Source organism: Citrus sinensis, chromosome 2, assembly GCF_022201045.2.
Source record: "Citrus sinensis cultivar Valencia sweet orange chromosome 2, DVS_A1.0, whole genome shotgun sequence".
Taxonomy (NCBI): domain Eukaryota; kingdom Viridiplantae; phylum Streptophyta; class Magnoliopsida; order Sapindales; family Rutaceae; genus Citrus; species Citrus sinensis.
In genome coordinates, this window is record NC_068557.1 from 487712 (window position 1) to 507314 (window position 19603).

The 19603-nt window shown below is 31.7% G+C and overlaps 2 protein-coding genes and 2 pseudogenes across 5 annotated transcripts in view; 2 read left to right on the forward strand and 2 right to left on the reverse strand.

Annotated features, from left to right (window-relative positions):
* LOC102612611 (glucan endo-1,3-beta-glucosidase 4) overlaps positions 1 to 19358 on the forward strand; it is a 40969-nt gene extending 21611 nt beyond the window's left edge. The window contains exons 4-6 of one of the 4 annotated variants that reach the window (XR_008052262.1): positions 18069 to 18096; positions 18204 to 18469; positions 19116 to 19358. Coding sequence is in view for 2 of the 4 variants with exons in the window: in XM_052434719.1 (XP_052290679.1) it covers positions 18069 to 18096; positions 18204 to 18342 (167 nt within the window). In the remaining 2 variants the exon portion in view is untranslated. Of the gene's footprint in view, positions 1 to 18068; positions 18097 to 18203; positions 18667 to 19115 lie in introns of those variants that run through there. The other 3 variants (XM_052434719.1, XR_008052261.1, XM_052434720.1) reach the window with 3 other exon arrangements.
* LOC102612308 (bi-functional coumaroyl CoA and feruloyl CoA ortho-hydroxylase Diox4) lies at positions 4546 to 5989 on the forward strand. Its single transcript, XM_006488840.4, has 2 exons — positions 4546 to 5084; positions 5204 to 5989. The coding sequence occupies exons 1-2, from the start codon at positions 4576 to 4578 to the stop codon at positions 5784 to 5786; spliced, it is 1092 nt and encodes a 363-aa protein (XP_006488903.1). The 5' UTR covers positions 4546 to 4575; the 3' UTR covers positions 5787 to 5989.
* Positions 10829 to 11436, reverse strand: LOC127900368 (bi-functional coumaroyl CoA and feruloyl CoA ortho-hydroxylase Diox4-like; annotated as a pseudogene).
* LOC127899692 (bi-functional coumaroyl CoA and feruloyl CoA ortho-hydroxylase Diox4-like) lies at positions 12079 to 14528 on the reverse strand (annotated as a pseudogene).
* Positions 19359 to 19603: the final 245 nt, after the last annotated feature.

Sequence of the window (19603 nt, forward strand, 5' to 3'; positions counted from 1 at the left end):
ACATGTCAATCAAACATTTTTATTAAGACCTATTCACACTTCAACTAAATTCAGACCTATTCAGATTTCAGATAAAAAAACAAACACAACCTAACTCTGCTTTTGTTTTTTAACTTAATGAAGATTTTCAACAATTAAGTCATTAAGTTATTAAGTTAATTTTTTTAGCTTTTTACTTAATCTAAAAAGTTTGAATGCTATCATTAAAAGATATTTTCCAAAATATGCCTATCTAATTAATTAATTTTCATCCTTAGCTAAATAAAATTTAATAATTAGCATTATTATCCATCTGTATATAACTTGTGATAATATATAGTGGTAGACTATTATTATTTTTATCTTTTTATTTTGTTCAAATTAGTATTATTTATCTTCATAATTTTTTATGAATATTTTTCATATAAAAACATCACAAACTATAATAAAATTAATTAACATATATGATATAAAATATTAAAGAGTTGTACTCAATTGAATATGAATTACGTTATGATAATTTATTGGCTTATTTATATTCTTTGAGATATTTATTATTTGTTTAACATTATAATTTGTAAGGGCATAAATGTAAAACTATTAATTTTCAGATTTTTTTAGTTTAAAAAAAACTTAATATTTATTTTTAACTATTGAGACAAAAAAACAAACATGTCATTCAAATTTAGACATTCAACTCTATTCAAAATTCAAACTAATTCAAGTTTATTAAGATTTAAAAAAAAAAACAAACGCTGCCTAACCAAGAGATTTATTCAATCTTGGTTACTTTAATTGGTTTCATTTTAACTCATCGCGCAATCTAATGGTTTCTAAAAGAAGAAATGCTAGCCAGCTACCGTCAAATCTGACATCATGAGAATTTAGTCCCTTCAGTAGTTGATGACTAAATTAAAGGGAACTAAAGGAAAAAAAACAAAAAAAAATTACACGTGAGATTTTGACAGAGTCGGACTTGAGGGCTTCTGGATAAGAGTCCTTGCTCTTCCCTGGAAATGTGGGAAAGAAGCATATTTCGCCATCCAACAGTGCTTCACGGAGAGTAACTTTTTTGGACAGATTTGAAGTTGGCAATTCGCACTTTACTTGTATGATCAAATATTGAGCTTCGGAAGGAGTGAGTTACATACATTTCTCATATTCATTGATTTTTTTTTTAGAAGATATATATTGGAAATCTGAAATAAACTATTAAACATTTAATTTGAGAAATTTAATAAAGATCTGAAGTAATTATATAGTTATTAGAGAAATTGCTTGACTCAAAAGAATATTTTTATTCTTATTTTTATTTCATATTTTCGTAAATAAGTCAAGCTGGGAAAAGTGCCCGGAAAATAAGTTAAAAAAATTTGAATTAGATTTTAAGCAATGATAGTCCCCCACCTTTTATGCAATCATTTAATAGCAGAGTAATATTATAAAAAGCCATATTGAATTGATGGTGGAAATAGTAAAATCCCTTATTTGTATTATCCACATCACAAGTCAGTATAATCACCCCTCATTTGTAAATAAGTTAGAGGTGATTGCTCCCTATAAAATCATTATTATAAAGAGGAGTAAATTTCAATTCATCTGCCGAATAGAATGATTATTTTTAATGGGTTAGGTTATTTTACACATTAAAAATTATTTTGAACACTTTATTACTCTACACCTATCAATTAAATCTAAAAAAAATAAATTTAGTTTGTACACTTTTTTAAATGTCAAAACAGCCCTCACCCTATATATAATTAGTAAAATCCTTCATTCACCAAAAATAGCTATCTAAATTAGTTATCTTTATTTACTAGTTAGAAAAATACTCAACTCACCAAAACTAAAATGAAAAAAGAATAATAGAACAAGAATTAAAAGTTTTCCTTTTTTTTGGGCAGAAAGTGTTCAAGTAAATATTAGTTATTCATATTCATCAAAATTCATTATTCATAAAAGGTTTTAATTCATTTTCTAGAAAAAAAAAAATCAACTCCAAACTTATTCATCTTACCACTATCAATACAGGACAATGAGATTTTTCTTAATTTTTTAAAATATTGACAAAAACATTCGCCAAACATTTCTTCTTCTTTTTTTTAAATACTTGAAAATTATTAAAAAAAAGTTGAAGTTAAAATATCCTAAATTATTGATTGGTCCTTTATAAAATTTGTATTGTTAATATGTTAGAAGTAAAATTTGTTGTAAAAAATTGTAAGTTGAATATCGAGTGTACTAGATGGGTGTACAAAGTAACTATTTATATTTACTCATAATATATTATCCATAGTAGTAAATTAGATCATGGATATTTTTGTAAAAAAAAAATTATTAAAATTTACAATGTAAAAAGTAATTTTTAAAGTATAAACAATTTCAACTATCTTGAATTTACTCCTTAAAAGTTTGAAAAACCTTAAATTATTCCTTTTTTTTTTTAAAGATGATGACAAATGAAGAGGTGCGCTGATGGAATTTTTTTCTCTTTATCCTCTTGACGGCAGATAGAAGTACATTGATGTTTTCATGGTTTTGGAAGTAAATTAAACATTATCATTCTAAATAGAGATAAACTGAAATTACTCTCATAAATAATCCATTGACTCATTGGTCTTTTTCACTTGCCTAGTTACTTCCTACTATTTTTCTAAAATATTATCAGAGCTAAACTTTCTTGTTAATTCTTTTATGTGCAAAATCTATGGCTGGTGATATTTCCCCCACTATTTAGGCTGTGATTATACGAAATAATGTGAACCAGCCATAAAATATTATACGTAGGAGAACTAACACAAAAGCTTAACCCTGATATCATTTTAGAAAAATCGCTTCATCCAAATAAACTGATAGACAAATTACGATTCAACGATAATATTAAGTCGTGTTCCAACAGCACTAACAGCCGTTATATCTCAATCATCTATTATTACTATAAACGAATGATACAAAATCTTTAAAAGCAGAGAGCAGCATCTTGCTTTCTTCTTAAACAAATCGTGTTTTGATTATTCCAAAGAGTCTTTATTGACTGATAAATCAAGAGTAAGATGCATGAGGCGTAGCTGCCTAGCATATTCCGAAGACGATAAGAAAATTCAAACCATCCTTAAGCTCAGGGCTGGCTTTAGAGTCTGAGGGGCCTTAGGCGAAATTTTCTTATGAGACCTCTATTTATTTTGCAATTTCAATACTCAAAGACATATAAAAAGAATTAAAATTTATTTCATCTTTAATTTTTGAATTTCAATAATAATAAAAAGAGATAAAAAATTTTAAAAATAAAACCTAAAAAATAGTCAAGAAGATATATTTTTTTATTCCATTAAAACCGTTAAAAACAAACAGACAAATAAATAAAAACAATATTTTTTTCAAATAGAATATTTAAAATGATGGAGTACAAAATTTTGAAATGATGAATTGATGTTCAAAAACAAAAATGGACTTTATATTTTAAGAAACTAATTATTTTACATGAACCAATGAATATAATAATTTTCTTTGTAGAGAAAAGAACAAGAAATTTTTTTCATTTACTAATTCTTGAGATTATAAGGTTTTTAATAGAAATTAAAAGAAATACTAAAAATCAAAGATTCTAACATTGAATAATTAAAAAGGTAAATATTTTTTGGAAATAATAATAATGAATCAACTAATGGTTAAATAATATTATTAATTATATTTCTTTAAAATTAAGGTTTCCAAAAATAGATTTTTTTTTATCAAAAATAACTCTTAATTTCTTAAAATACGTATTAAAAAATTTTATTAATTAGAGAATTATTAAGGAAATACTCAAAAAATGAGACCTTCTTAAAATATGAGGCCTTAGGCGACTGCCTTGTTCGCCTATACCTAAAGCCACCCCTGCTTAAGCCTAGACTATACAATGTACTTATAAATTTTGGATCGTTACAAAATAGACTGTGAAACCTAATAACATTGTTAAAAAATAAGACGTATAATAACATTGTTAAAAAATGAGACGTACTTCAATTTCAATTATAAAGGATTTTTTATTCTAATTTCCAGTTTTTCTTTTTCTTTTATTTTGGCATCATTTCCTCCGTGGCAACGAAAGCGGTTGTTGAGGCCATTGAACGACTTCTACAAATATATTTAAAAATAGGGTCCAGCTATGGTGCCACAGTTGTATGGTACCACAGTTGGATCCAGCCATTGGATCTAGCTCTGGTGACAACTGTGGGCTAGATCTAATAGTTGGATCCAGCTGTGGTACCATACAACTGTGGTACCATAGGTTTGTCCTTAAAAATAATAATAATGAATAAATCGAAGGAAGATATGGCCATGAACTTCATTGCGCCCTTACTAACGACATATACTGACATACAATGTTTGTTACAACCTAATTTTTCCCTATCTCCTTTTTCTACCACGCGTGCCTACTAGACTTCTAACCAAAAGCAAAAAAAAGAATAATCAAGGGTAGTTGAACTTGAGCCACGTTTTACTTTCCCATTCTTGATCTTCTGATAATCTAGACTATAAATTAACGTTCCAGCAATTGCACCAGCACTGAGTATAATTCACACTTCTTGTGATACTAAGTCCAAGCAAAAATATATGGCAACAACAAATGGCTCTATCCTGGCAACCCAGTCCTGGGATCTTACTGATTTTGTTGTAAACAAAGGTCACGGAGTGAAGGGACTCTCCGAAATGGGACTCAAAAGCCTGCCAAAACAATTTCACCAACCCTTGGAAGAAAGATTCAGTGAGAAAAAAATCCTGGACCAAGTGTCAATTCCCCTCATTGATATGTCAAAATGGGAGAGTCCTGAAGTCGCAAAATCCATTTGCGATACCGCTGAGAATTGGGGATTTTTCCAGATTGTGAATCATGGTGTGCCCCTGGAAGTACTCGAGAGAGTAAAGGAAGCTACCCACAGGTTTTTCGCGTTACCGGCAGAGGAGAAGAGGAAGTACTCAAAGGAGAATTCACCAATAAATAATGTCAGATACGGCTCAAGCTTTGTTCCTCATGTGGAAAGGGCTTTGGAGTGGAAAGACTTTCTCAGCCTGTTTTATGTTTCTGAGGAAGAAACTTCTGCTTTTTGGCCTCCTGTTTGCAAGTAAGTGCCAATATACATACACACATACACACACACTCTTTCATGTACTTGGATTGTATACTGAACGTTATTATTTTGCTTTTGTACGTTCTTTTCTTTCCCCCTCTTTCGGCCCGTAGGGATGAAATGTTAGAGTACATGAGGAGTTCTGAAGTTCTCATCAGACGTTTAATGCATGTGCTAGTAAAGGGGCTAAACGTGAAACGAATTGATGAAATAAGAGAACCTATGTTGTTGGGCTCAAGAAGAGTTAACCTCAACTATTATCCTATGTGTCCCAATCCTGAACTCACAGTTGGGGTAGGCCGTCATTCAGATATTTCAACATTTACTATCCTCCTCCAGGATGACATCGGGGGACTTCACGTGCGAAAAGACAACGGTACTGAATGGATTCATGTCGCTCCAATTAGCGGATCACTCATTATCAACGTTGGTGATGCATTGCAAATCATGAGCAATGGTCGATACAAAAGTGTTGAGCATTGTGTGATTGCCAATGGAAGCCAGAACAGGATTTCGGTCCCCCTTTTCGTGAACCCAAAACCTGAAGCCATACTCTGTCCTTTCCCCGAAGTGCTTGCAAATGGGGAGAAGCCACTGTATAAGCCAGTTCTGTGCGCAGACTATTCCAGGCATTTCTATACCAAGGCACATGATGGGAAGAAAACTATCGACTTTGCAAAGATAAGCGACATTTGAGATGAAAATAAGTGAATGCCTAGCTAATTGTTATCTTGATGAAAATAAAGTGCACGGAGATGAAGGTGGGATTCAGTGAATAATGCTGAGGCCAGTTCTTCACTCCTGCTATGGAAAAATAAATTTATTGTTATGAAGGGTTTTTTTCTGGCTTCAAAGCTCTATGTACTTGTTTCTATTTGTCATATAAATAAATTGTATTTGTGTTCTGTGCATGTTTTTTCTGACACTTTACGAGATCTTTTTGAAGTTACCAGAAACCTTATAGATATTTATTTTTAGAACTTTATTGGTGTCATGATCGTAATTATGATGTTACGTCCTTATGGTATAATGATACTCTGGTATTTGTCTTCAACCTCAAGCCCAGTTCAAGCTTAAGTCTAAATGTTTAAATTTGGATGGATCCAGGTTTTGAATAAAACATGGCTAAATTAAAATTGATTGTAGGTATTTGTTCTACTGTCCGGTACAGTTGAAGCAGCAAAATATATAGTAACAAATTAAACATCACGAACCTTACTCTTAACAACATATATATATATATATATATATATATATATATATGTGTGTGTGTGTGTGTGTGTGTGTGTGTGTGTGTGTGGGTGTGTGTGTATAATTAAAAAAGAGAAAAAATATGAAAAATTAACTTATAAGGGCATCTCCAATGTAGCACTAAACCAAACATCAAATCACATTTTACACCATTTTGGTGTAAAATGTTTCTCTAATATAACACTAAAATGGTGTAATGAATAGTATTGCACCAAATATGGTGCAACACTATTCATTTGCACCATATTTGGTGCTACGAATAAAAAGTCTCAAATATCCTTATTACATTATCTTATTTACATATATGTCCTATTTTATATAATATTTTAAGTTATTATTATTATTTTTGTTATTTTTTTAATTTTTCAATATTATACTAATATTTTAAATAAAAAATATTCAACTAAAAAATTAGTAATAAAAATAAAATGTCAATAACATTAATTACTAGATTACATATTACAAAATTAAAAATACAAAATTAAATTAACACAAATTAAAAAAGCTACTACTACTAGCATAAATTAGAACAATTATTTAGTAATGTGGGAGATCATTATTAGATCCTCCAAGATCATTATTGTTGTTATTTATTGTTATTGTATTTTTCTATACTAATGTAATGTTTAATTTTCATAATGTACTAATTTAGTTAATTAAATGCAAATTTAATAATTTTCTATATTTTTTTTGTTAATCGATATAAAATTACTTATTACTTAATTATCTATATTAATAGTAATATTTATTGTGTTAATTGAATTAATTCTTGAGAATTAAAGGAATAAAAGAAGAATATTTTTTTTGGTTTAAATGAGTTAGAGATGAAATAGTAATTTGATGTGAAAAATGTACATTTTTAGTGTTGGTGTTATGCCAAAATGGTGTTATGCATTGGAGATGGTTAACGTAATTATAATAGAAATTATAAAATTGTACGTATCATGAAATATTATTTCTTGAAATTCTTTTTTAATTTCAATAATAGAGAGTAGGTGAAATAATAGAATAATTTGATACAATTATTAAAGAAGGAGCAAGTCTAATTGTAAAGGAAATAAACCATGAAAAAGTTATTACTATATATTCATCAATTGTGGCGATTTTGTAACATTCCATTACTAGTGACAATAGTGTCTTTATTTTCTTCAATAAAGATATGCTTTGTTCAATTGAAATGGTAAATTACTCCTTTCATATTGAATTTAAAAATCCCTTGTAAGAGTAACGTAAGTATAAAAGGTATTTCAATTATTTTAGGAGAGATCGAATCTAGGACATACTATAAAAATAATGAAATTCACGTTCTTATATAACAAATCATAAAACTTTGTGGCTCTTAAAGAATTTTTCTTCGTTGAGGTTAGACTATTGCCTAGGATTGGCAAAATTCGGATCCGGATCCACATATATATAAGTGCATCCGGATCTAGATCTATATTTATTTTTCTATATCCAAATCCACATCCAAATTTGAAAAAAAAATGTGAATCTAGATGTGGGTAATACTTGCAAACAGATGTAGGTGGATATTTCATATATCTGGATCCAAAAAATAAAAAAATTAATAATTTAATATATAATTTAAAACTCAATAATTTACTTAATAGTATAAAATAAAATTCAATAATTAATAATTTAACATGAATAACATACAAAATCATAAATCCATAAATAAAATTTAATTTTTAATATATGTTTTTAATTTGATTTTTCATTTAAAATAAAATTTAACCGGATCTAGATATTTAGTTTTCTGGATGCACTTACATCTAGATCCGAATTCGGATCCGTGTGGATCACAACTTTCCACATCTGGATCCACATTTTTTAATATGCAGATCTAGATTTTTCTTGGAAGATGCAGGCTATATCCAGATTTTTAAATTTTATTTAATAAATTGTTTAGAGATGCCTTTTCTTTTTAATATGTAAAGTCACATAAAGTGAAAAAAAAAGACTTAATTAAATATAATCTAATGAACTTCATAATTTGTTACATAAAATATGATAAAAATTCATGCTACTATATAATCCATTAAAAATAAAAACTAATATGCATTATATTCACATTAAACTTGTTGTAATAATATTCCTTAAAATTTTCATTTATTGTGATCTAGAGACATTAGTATAGTGATACTCTTTTGAAGTGTCATTATCTCTTTTTATGCCTTCATCAATGATTAAACTAGAATTATTTTCAATGTTGTCAAAATAAAGATCACATTGTGCATGCCTCTTGATATAATTGTGCAATGCCATGATTGCGATGATCTAATTGCTATTGGGGTAACTTGATTATGCTGATAATAATGTGATATCTGATAGTTAATTTATATATTATGGTTTATGAAAAAAAAAGACATAATTGTCATTCTGTTAAAATATTAAAGGTTCAAAATAGGAAGTTTAAAAAGGTAAGATGACTTATTTTATAATGGTTTGTTTGTTTTTTTTACTTAATGAGTTAATTGACTTAATTTTAGTTAGTTACGTCATTAAGTCTATTTGTTTTTTCAACTTAATAAAGATTTTCAGCAATTAAGTCATTAAGTTATTAAACTAATTTTTTTAGCTTTTTATTTAATCTAAAAAGTTTGAATGCTATCATTAAAAGATATTTTTCAAAATATTCCTATCTAATTAATTAATTATCATCCTTAACTAAATAAAATTTAATAATTAGCATTATTACCCATCTGTATATAACTTGTGATAATATATAGTGGCAGACTATTATTATTTTTATCTTTTTATTTTGCTCAAATTAGCATTATTTATCTTCATAATTTTTATGAATATTTTTCATATAAAAACATCACAAACTATAATAAAATTGATTAACATATATGATATAAAATATCAAAGAGTTGTACTCAATTAAATATGAGGTTTTATTATATAGATTATTGGAAGAATGGTCTTCCCACATTGACAATTAAAGAATACAAGTGGTGATTATATTAAATTTAATTACACATATAATATATGCATTAATTAGTTGTATTATCTCTGAAATATTATATAATTCAAAGAGTTTATGGCGAATTAAAGTCATTACGCTTAAAGCAATAAACCACCACCAATGAATCCCCCTGAAGCCAAAGTCTTATCCGACTGTTGGCATAAGTTCGGTTAAAAAAGCCGACTCATGACTTAAGAACAAACCAAAACTGCCTACGTGCCCCTAAAGATGATCCCCAAAAATAGCCCCACAAGTAGCATCACCTGGATTTCCTTTTGAGAAGCTATTACAATTTATCTTTATTTAGCCCATAGGAGGAGCTCGCCGATTCCAAATCTGACATTTCGGAGCTTGGTATAATTTAAAATTGATTTAAGTTAACTAATACTTACAAATATATGAATAATTTTAGCCGAAAATAAATAGATTATGTCTAAACTTATGTACTAACATGCCAATGAGATAAGGTTCATTGACTATCTTTTATGGTAGGCCGATTCCTTCAACCAAAGTCTTTCTTAGATAAAACAATAGGTTTATGTTGAGTATGGAAGCAAATCCAGAGATTCAAAACGACAGAGGATCTTGTGTTTTGAAGCTGGAATCACTTAAGCCAAACGACAAGAAATACGTGCGTTTTGATGAGCAAATAAAACACTCCTTGAAACGACATATAAGTGTACCGTATAGCTTTGAGTTAAGCAAGTGAATATCACGTGTTTGTAAACAGCTCACAAGGTTCGTTAAATGCCGTTAATGCACAAGGAACTCACGTGAGTTGCTGGGAATGCTCTGGGTTCGTTATGAAGCTGTGGTGAAGCAGCTGGTTCTGGTTCAACGGTTTTGGGTGATTAGAGAGCTATAGAGAGAGAAAGGGCTGGTATAAATGAGGAGTCCAGATCTTGTATTGTAGCTCATGGCATTGCTCTGTAAATCATCTTGAGAATCAATAAGACTGATCATATTTGCCTTCCGGTGGATGTAAGTTAGAGAAATCCCGCTGAACCACGTAAAATCTCTCTTGTTCTTTGTTCATTCTATATCTTTTTTTTTCTTTGATTCTGGTTGGTTAGTCGTCACATTCCATTGATTAAACTTAGTCAAATTCTTCAGTCATCAATCTTGAAGCATCTTGGTAAATTTGGTTGGTGATCTTGGGCAGGATCTGAGGTTGTTTGATTTGTTTATAGCACCTTAAGTCCTACAGTTTATGTGAGTCATAAAATTGTACAATGCAGATGCCTTTATATTGGCTCTGGAAAACAGATAAGGATGATAAATATGACGTAAACAAGAAATACTAAACTGGCTAGGAAAACAATGTGAATAAAGACAAATTCAATTTATTGAAATGACAAATTGAATTCAGTAAATAGAGTGTTGCAACATGAGTAAAACCCTTAAACAACGCATATATTTTGATATCCAGGAGTGAAGAACTGGTCTCAGCATTAGTCTTGGAAATCAAACTTCAAGACCTTGCTCTTTATTTTTATCAAGATAACAATTGGCTAGGCATTCACATATTTTCATCGCAAACGTTGCTTATCTTTGCAAAGTCGATAGTTTTATTCCCAACATGTGCCTTGGTATAGAAATGCCTAGAATAGTCTGCTCACAGAACTGGCTTATACAATGGCTTCTTTCCATTTGCAAGCACTTCAGGAAAAGGACAGAGTATGCCTTCAGGTTTCGGGTTCACGAAAAGGAGGACCAAAATCATGTTCTGGCTTCCATTGGCAATCACACAGTACTCAATACTCTTGTGTCGACCTTTGCTTATGATTTGCAATGGATCCCAAATGTTGATAATGAATGATCTGCTAATTAGAGAGACATGAATCCAGCCATTACCATTATCTTTTCGCACGTGAAGTCCCCCGATGTCATCCTGGAGGAGGATAGTGAATGTTGAAATATCTGAATGACGGCCTACTCCCACTGTATGTTCAGGATTCGGACACATAGGATAGTAGTTGAGGTTGACTCTTCTTGAACCCAACAACATAAGGGCTCTTATTTCATCAATTCTTTTGACGTTTAGCCCCTTGACTAGCACAGCATTAAACGTTTGATGAGAACTTCAGAACTCTTCGTGTACTCTAGCATTTCATCCCTACAAGCCCAAAGAAAAAAACAAAATCGTAACGTTTAGTCCACAATCTTAGGCCCTGTTTGGCTTTCAAGTGGTGTAACTTAAAAGGTATAGTTTGTTGTTTTAAAAAAAACAGTAAATAAAAGTCAATGGTTAGTAAATATGACTTTTAAATAATAAGTTTGAGAAAAATAATGAATATATTATTTACAGTAAAAACAGTAAATATAGTTTGTTGGTTAGTCGTCACATTCCATTGATTAAACTTAGTCAAATTCTTCAGTCATCAATCTTGAAGCATCTTGGTAAATTTGGTTGGTGATCTTGGGCAGGATCTGAGGTTGTTTGATTTGTTTATAGCACCTTAAGTCCTACAGTTTATGTGAGTCATAAAATTGTACAATGTAGAGCCTTTATATTGGCTCTGGAAAACAGATAAGGATGATAAATACGTAAACAAGAAAATACTAAACTAGCTAGGAAAACAATGTGAATAAAGACAAATTCAATTTATTGAAATGAAAAATTGAATCATAGAGTGTTGCAACATGAGTAAAACCTTAAAACAACGCATATATTTTGATATCCAGGAGTGAAGAACTGGTCTCAACATTAGTCATGGAATTCAACCTTCATGACCTTTATTTTTATCAAGATAACAATTGGCTAGGCATTCACATATTTTCATCGCAAACGTTGCTTATCTTTGCAAAGTCGATAGTTTTCCCATCATGTGCCTTGGTATAGAAATGCCTGGAATAGTCTGCGCACAGAACTGGCTTATACAGTGGCTTCTCCCCATTTGCAAGAACTTTAGGAAAAGGACAGAGTATGGCTTCAGGTTTCAGGTTCACGAAAAGGGGGACCGAAATCCTGTTCTGGCTTCCATTGCCAATCACATAGTGCTCAAAACTCTTGTATCGACCGTTTCTTATGATTTGCAATGCATCTCAAATGTTGATAATGAATGATCCGCTAATTGGAGAGACATGAATCCAGCCATTAACATTGTCTTTTCGCACGTGAAGTCCCCCGATGTCATCCTAGAGGAGGATAGTGAATGTTGAAATATCTGAATGACGGCCTACTCCCACTGTGTGTTCAGGATTCGGACACATAGGATAGTAGTTGAGGTTGCTCTTCTTGAACCCAACAACATAAGGGCTCTTATTTCATCAATTCTTTTGACGTTTAGCCCCTTGACTAGCACATGCATTAAACGTTTGATGAGAACTTCAGAACTCTTCCTGTACTCCAGCATTTCATCCCTACAGGCCGAAAGAAAAAAAAAACAAAATCGTAACATTTAGTCCACAATCTTGGCCTTATTTGGCTTTCAAATGCTCTAACTTAAAAGATATAGTTTGTTGTTTTAAAAAAAAAACAGTAAATAAAAGTCAGTGGTTAGTAAATATGACTTTTAAATAATAAGTTTGAGAAAAATAATGAATATATTATAAGTTCTTCATCATACAAGTGGTGGATGAAATTAATTTTGTTTCCAAGTCATAACAATTGTTTTTTACCAAGTACTTTAATGTTATAGCTTATAAGCTATAGTTGCCAACTTCAATTTTAAACAGTACATTTAAAATATTCATGTATTTATTGGCACTTGCTTGCAAACAGGAGGCCAAAAAGCAGCAGTTTCTTCCTCAGAAACATAAAACAGGCTCAGAGAGTCTTTCCAATCTAGAGCCCTTTCCACATGACGAACAAAGCTTGAGCCGAACCTGACATTATTGGTTGGTGAATTCTCCTTTGAGTACTTCCTCTTCTCCTCTGCTGGTTACACAAAAAACCTGTGAGTTGCTTCATGTTTGGGAAGAAACAGAAAAGATTGTAGTAGAATGCCACGTGTCAATGAGGCTCCATGACAATCACTGTACACCTCTGAGGTATCCGATCTACCCCTTATAACTCAGTAACCGGGGTACTCGACCTACCCCCCAAAACTCGGTACCCGGGGTACTCGGCCTACCCCCACAAAACTCGGTACCCAAGGTACTCAATAGATCATAAGCGAAACAATTAAGGAAACATATCTAAAAAGTTGGTCATGAGAAACGTCTCCATCGCCTAAAATATAATATTGGATTTTGTAAAAATTAGATATCAAAATATCATGTCGAAAAAGTAGTGACAGCCGACTATCACCACTGTCAAAAAGTGAAGGACGCTGCCCCTAGGATAGTGGTCCTTAGCCGCCTTACCAGACAACTTTTGTTGAGGTACTTCGGACCACTCTCCAGCCTACGCCACGTATCCAAAGGGATAAAATATGTCATGAAACGCCTTCTTGCGCCTCAAGCATGCTCCCAAATGGCCCAAAATCATAAAAAGGTAAAAGGACAACCAAAAACCATTGAAAATACGCCACGTGGCAGCCAATGTACTATATATATAAAGACATCTAGGTTTATTTTCATCATTTATGATCACACATACTCCACAAAAAGCCTTCTTCAATCTTAAACCACGATTTCAGAGGGTTGGCAAGCTTGCGTCACCATAAGAAAGCTTCAGTTGTTGACTTGAGCATCGAAGTGAATGCCGGGGCACCATGGCTTCACCTCTAACCTTATTTGCATTGTTTTGCAGGTTAAAAGCTCACCTTAAGAGACCTCATCTCCAGATTTCAACCTCTCACTGTCATCACCATCCCCCCACTCTGCTTACCTCTTTTCGGATCTTAAAAATATCACAAACAATGACCTAATGAGGTACTCTGGTTGTCCTATAAAATAAATTTATTGTTTTAGATAGGTTTTTCTTTTTTTCCTTTGCACCTAAAATCTGTCTAAAACACTTCCCTTACTGTCTCGAGTACTTACAGGGGCACACCATGATTCACAATCTGGAAAAATCCCCAACTCTCAGCGGCATCGCAAATGGATTTTGCGACTTCAGGACTCTCCCATTTTAACTTATTAATGAAGGGAATTGATACTTGACCCAAGATTTTCTTCTCACTGAGTCTTTCTTGTAAGGGTTGGTGAAATTGTTTTTGGAGGCTTTTGAGTCCCATTTCGGCGAGACCCTTGACTCCATGACCTGTGTTTATAACAAAATCAGCAATATCCCAGGACTCAGTTGCGAGGATAGAGCCATTAGTTGGTGCCATTTTATCTTGGAGACTTAGCCCTGCAAGATGGATGGTTTATATTTAGTGATGTTGCAACTAGTTACATCATTAATGCCTATTTGTACTACATTGATGCATTTGTACTTTTCATAAACAAAGGAAATTTCTAATGTAATTTCTTTTTGTTACTTTACTGTCTTACTTTTTTTTTTTAAAGTGAAAACTAAAAGATTAAGATGGTACAAAAAAGTCTTTCTGAAGGCCTGACCTATCATTAAATAAGCTTTTATCGTTTCACGCCAATCGACTTTCCTGAATCTTTCCTTTTTGGGTTTGGGGTTAACGAGTGATCAATCAATAGTAGAGTAGTTGGCGAATATATATATAGACACGCACACACACTCTTATGAATATATGACATGCTACAAATACTTGGTGCAAAAGAATGTGTACAAATTAATGTGTCCTTGCATGGTGCGATATTTGTAGTGAAATGGTATTTTACTTTATTGCCACAATTGTTTATAATTACACAAAGGATATTTTCAATTTTTTTTTCTAGTCAATTTTGTTTCCATTTTTTTTTTCTTGATGGGGACATTATTTAAGCAATTAATAAATTAAATCCTTCACATAACTAATAATTTCATGAGATAAATAACATATATTTCGTAGCCAATAAATTTCTTGATATATCATGCCACAGACACATTTTCTAAATTTACTTGAAGCTTAATAATCATATTAATGAGTACTTAATTGGTTAAAGATCAATGTCACGATATTTATTTCAAATAGTACTATTCTTATTGTATGAAAAATACTTTTTTAGTACAAAAAAATACATTGAGATAAATGACAGAGTTTTCAAAACTTAAATAGCCATTGTTTGCTGTAAGTAATTAATTTAGATTTAAGGGTTTTTTAGTTTTTTAGTGTTGTGTGAAAAAGAACGTAATAATATTTTTACTTTAGAGTCCTACTCTAAAACAAAGAATATATATTTTTTATTAAAGAAGGGCTCACGAAGAGCTAATGCAATACTAAACGAGAGTGTGCAATCCCATAAGTATCATTACAAAGTAAACCAACAATAGCAGGGGGAGGAGAAAGAAGAACATGCAAGCCTATGGGTGTAGTTAGGCTATAGGAAGCAAGGAAATCCACAGCACTATTTGCCTCTCTGTACACATGCTCCATGTGGACGATCTAATCACGTGCTAATAATTCCCGAATAGCTTTGACAAGAATTGCATTTTCGTTGGTTGAAGGATGAGCCCTTTCCAAAAGATGCACTACGCTCTTATTATCCACTCCCACTTGAAGACGTCTAAAGCCATAATCCCAAGCCACTCTCAAGCCATGCAAAACAGTACACTCTTATTTGTTTGTAAAAACAGTACACTCTTATTTACAGATGATGCAACACAGCTAACTTTGTGTGAGCAAGCGGCAAAGAATTTTGAGCTCATGGTAGTGTTTATTTATTTTTCAGCCCCAATCTAAACAGCTCTGCATTCGGCTTTAAATAATTCTCATAAAGCCCCGGTTAGTATTTTCAGTTTAATTACAAATTTGTTTTTAACGAAAACTACTGAAATGGACATCAAAACTCTCCAGATTGTATTGGCTTTGATCATTAACTGTTGATAACAAGCTTCATTTCTCCGAATGGCCTTGAGAACCTTTGTTTTTCTTCTAGGTCAGAACAAATAACAAGTTAAGAAACACCTTGTTGGATCATAAACTTGATCCAAAATGAATAAATTTCAAGCCCTACTCATGGAAGATTCCATGAGTAGGTATGGTTGGTGAGGGTTTGAATTATTTGTGTTAGGTGTGGTTGGTGAAGTAGGTGAGTGGTAGGTTTTAATGAATGATGAGGATTTGTGTAGTAGTTGAATAAATGAATGGTTGTGATTAGTTTGTTAATGTATAAATACCATCTCTCCCCTTTGGTTTATGAATCAAGTGAAGTACCAAAATCTCTAAGGTGTAGAGAGTGAAAAATAAGAGTTTTAATGGGTGAGGAGTGTTGTTGAAGAAATAAAATAGTGTGTTTTTTTGTGTGTTTTATTTGTTAATTCTCCAACACACCCTATATAGAGTAATTTATGTAGAAGATAAGAGAAGTTTCTTCTCAACGTATTGTTACTTTGATACCAATGAATAAACAATAAAAGTGACTTCTTGTTTTTACGAATTTCATTTTTCTTCGAAGATCGTTTTCGGAAGGGACTTGGGAAATAGCTGTAGAAATTGGTGGAGAAGAATTTGAAAGTTGAATAGTTGATCAAATCAAAAGCAACAGAGAGGGTAGAGGCTGCTCGTATTTTGAGTTGAGGATGATTGTCCAGAAATTGTAAAGCATTTTGATTCCCATTTCAGTATTTTGGTTAACAGTGAAATTGTAGTAAAAATAAAAATAATAATTGGGGTTTGAAGATATTAATGGAGGGGTCTAAATAGCTCCACTCCAGTTCTCTTTTGTGAATATTACATTGTAGATATAGTACAATTACAAATTGTCCAACTAAGAGCCAAAGCTCAACCTAATGCCTACGCGGACGGATCCGATGTATCAATTTAAAATACATATGTCTCAACAATATGTTTGATTGAAGTCTGATTATAATTATTAGATTGTTACTCTTTGTAAAATGAAAGCATTTGAGGAAAACTGTATTTTAATTACATGGATTAAGCAGTATTTTACTTACATGGATTCCATATGAAGTACTAAATATTCTATAATACCCCCAAGTCAGCTTGGTTGGCACAATCGCCTGAATTCGAATAATAATAAGAGGCAAATTTAAGTTGATTCTTAAATGATGTAATAATTAACTCGGTCACCTTTGGAAACACTGAATATGAGTTATTGACTCAATCATCGCTTTCAGTTTCATTGCTAACTACAGCATGCGATTGGAATCAATTTTCCTATTAAGTAGCAAGTGAAGTACTGTAGCATTTCTCACGCACTTGCTTCATAACACTAAATCACTTTTGACAAATTAAATTGACGGCAACAATTGTTTTATTTATTATCATTATTATTATTATTTTGTTATATATGAAGCTGGAAATGATGAAACGTAGAAGAATCTGTAAGTCCCATTATAAGCTACTCATATATAGCCTGCTCATTTTGACTCGTGGCTATTGATAAGGAAACACTGTTTGGAGTCCATCGAAAATTTGGTAAATGAAATGGAGCGTTAGGTACTTTTTTTTTAATAGATTTTTGGAGAAATAAAAATTGTTCTCAATAATTGAATTGATCAAAACTCAAAGAGGTGTTTGGTAGGACCTTCTAAAACAAGAACTTAACTGATTCCCTGGGAAACAAAAAAAAAGAAAAAAGTAGTACTTGAGTGACTTCATACAAAAAAAAAATGGTAGTACTTAGGTGACTTTCTGAAAAAAGCGTAGTACTTACGTGACTTTCTACTATACATCATTAAGCTTGCACTGTTTCTTGTACTGAGCAATCTATATCTGTCTTTCATTTCATTTCCTTCTATTCATTTTTCTTATATTTTTTCTGATTTTGTGTCATTGGTTACTTTCTTACAGGTTACGGATCCTGTACGTATGCAGGGAGGTGAGAATCTGAATTTATTTACATTTAAACTGTCCTGAATTATAAACCGTAGTTCTATTTATTTATCTATTGTGGGTGGCTCTAAACATTTAATATCTTGAAAACAGCTCTCATTCAAGCACGAGAGGGGGGTTTCTGCCTCCTGTGGCGTCCGGACCTGTAAGCCCCTTCTCTGGGGCTACAAGCCTGCCAGTTTCCAGAATTCATTTACTGATATCAGCAGCATTTGCGGCCCTACTGATCTGACCGCATTGATTTGTTAAAGCGGCAGTGGGAATTGCTATGAACGACATCGTGCAAATGCGAAAGCTCAACAACATTTTACATTGCAGTGGAGTCAGAGATAACGTACAAGCTTGAAAATAGGTCAATGGTGGGTTGTATTCTTGATGTATTTTTCTTTCCTTTTACAAATTTTGCTTTTGCTTAACAGGGTTTTCTTTTCTCATTTTTCTTCCTGAATTTTTGTCTGTCTCCATACCCTGTGTAGCATGTATTTTCGGTCTCATTGTGATCTATAATCCTGAATATGCTTAGTAATTAACCCTCCAATTTTTTGGGACAGCCTAATGATCTGAATTTCATTGTGATATGGACAATAATGTTTAGGAGGAGAAATCAAATAAAACAGAAAAATTAGATGACAAATGGGATTAATTCGAGGAAACTCAGTTAATTCGAGAAAATCCAAACTTCCAAATAAGTATTGGTTATTTAAGAAACCAATAAACTTTCAATTACAATTTTTACGTTGCCAAAATAATGAACTTATGATACTTGTTATTGAATAACATCAAGTTTTATATAATAAAGTTTATTTAAGATTACAACTTAAGAATTAGTAATACTAAGCATGTTTTCACATAATGCTCCACTACTTACATGTAGTTCTACAAAGTGTAATTACTTTTGACTAGTTCAAAATTAACTAATAACATAAAATTAAATAATTTTAATTATTTTAAGAGTTTGTATCATTCCTTCCCCCTTGAAAATAGACTTGTTTTTACGAATTTCAGTTTTCTTCGAAGATCTTTTCGGAAGGGACTTGGGAAATAGCTGTAGAAATTGGTGGAGAAGAATTTGAAAGTTGAATAGTTGATCAAATCAAATCAAAAGCAACAGAAAGGGTAGAGGCTGCTGGTATTTTGAGTTGAGGATGAATGTCTAGAAATTGTAAAGCATTTTGATTCCCATTTCAGTAATTTTGGTTAACAGTAAAATTTTTAGTAAAAATAAAAATAATAATTGGGGTTTGAAGATATTAATGGAGGGGTCTAAATAGCTCCACTCCAGTTCTCTTTTGTGAATATTATATACATTATAGATATAGTACAATTACAAATTGTCCAACTAAGAGCCAAAGCTCAACCTAATGCCTACGCGGACGGATCCGATGTATCAATTTAAAGTACATATGTCTCAACTACATGTCTGATTGAAGTCTGATTACAGTATTTTACTTACATGGATTCCTTATGAAGTACTAAATATGTGATAATACCCC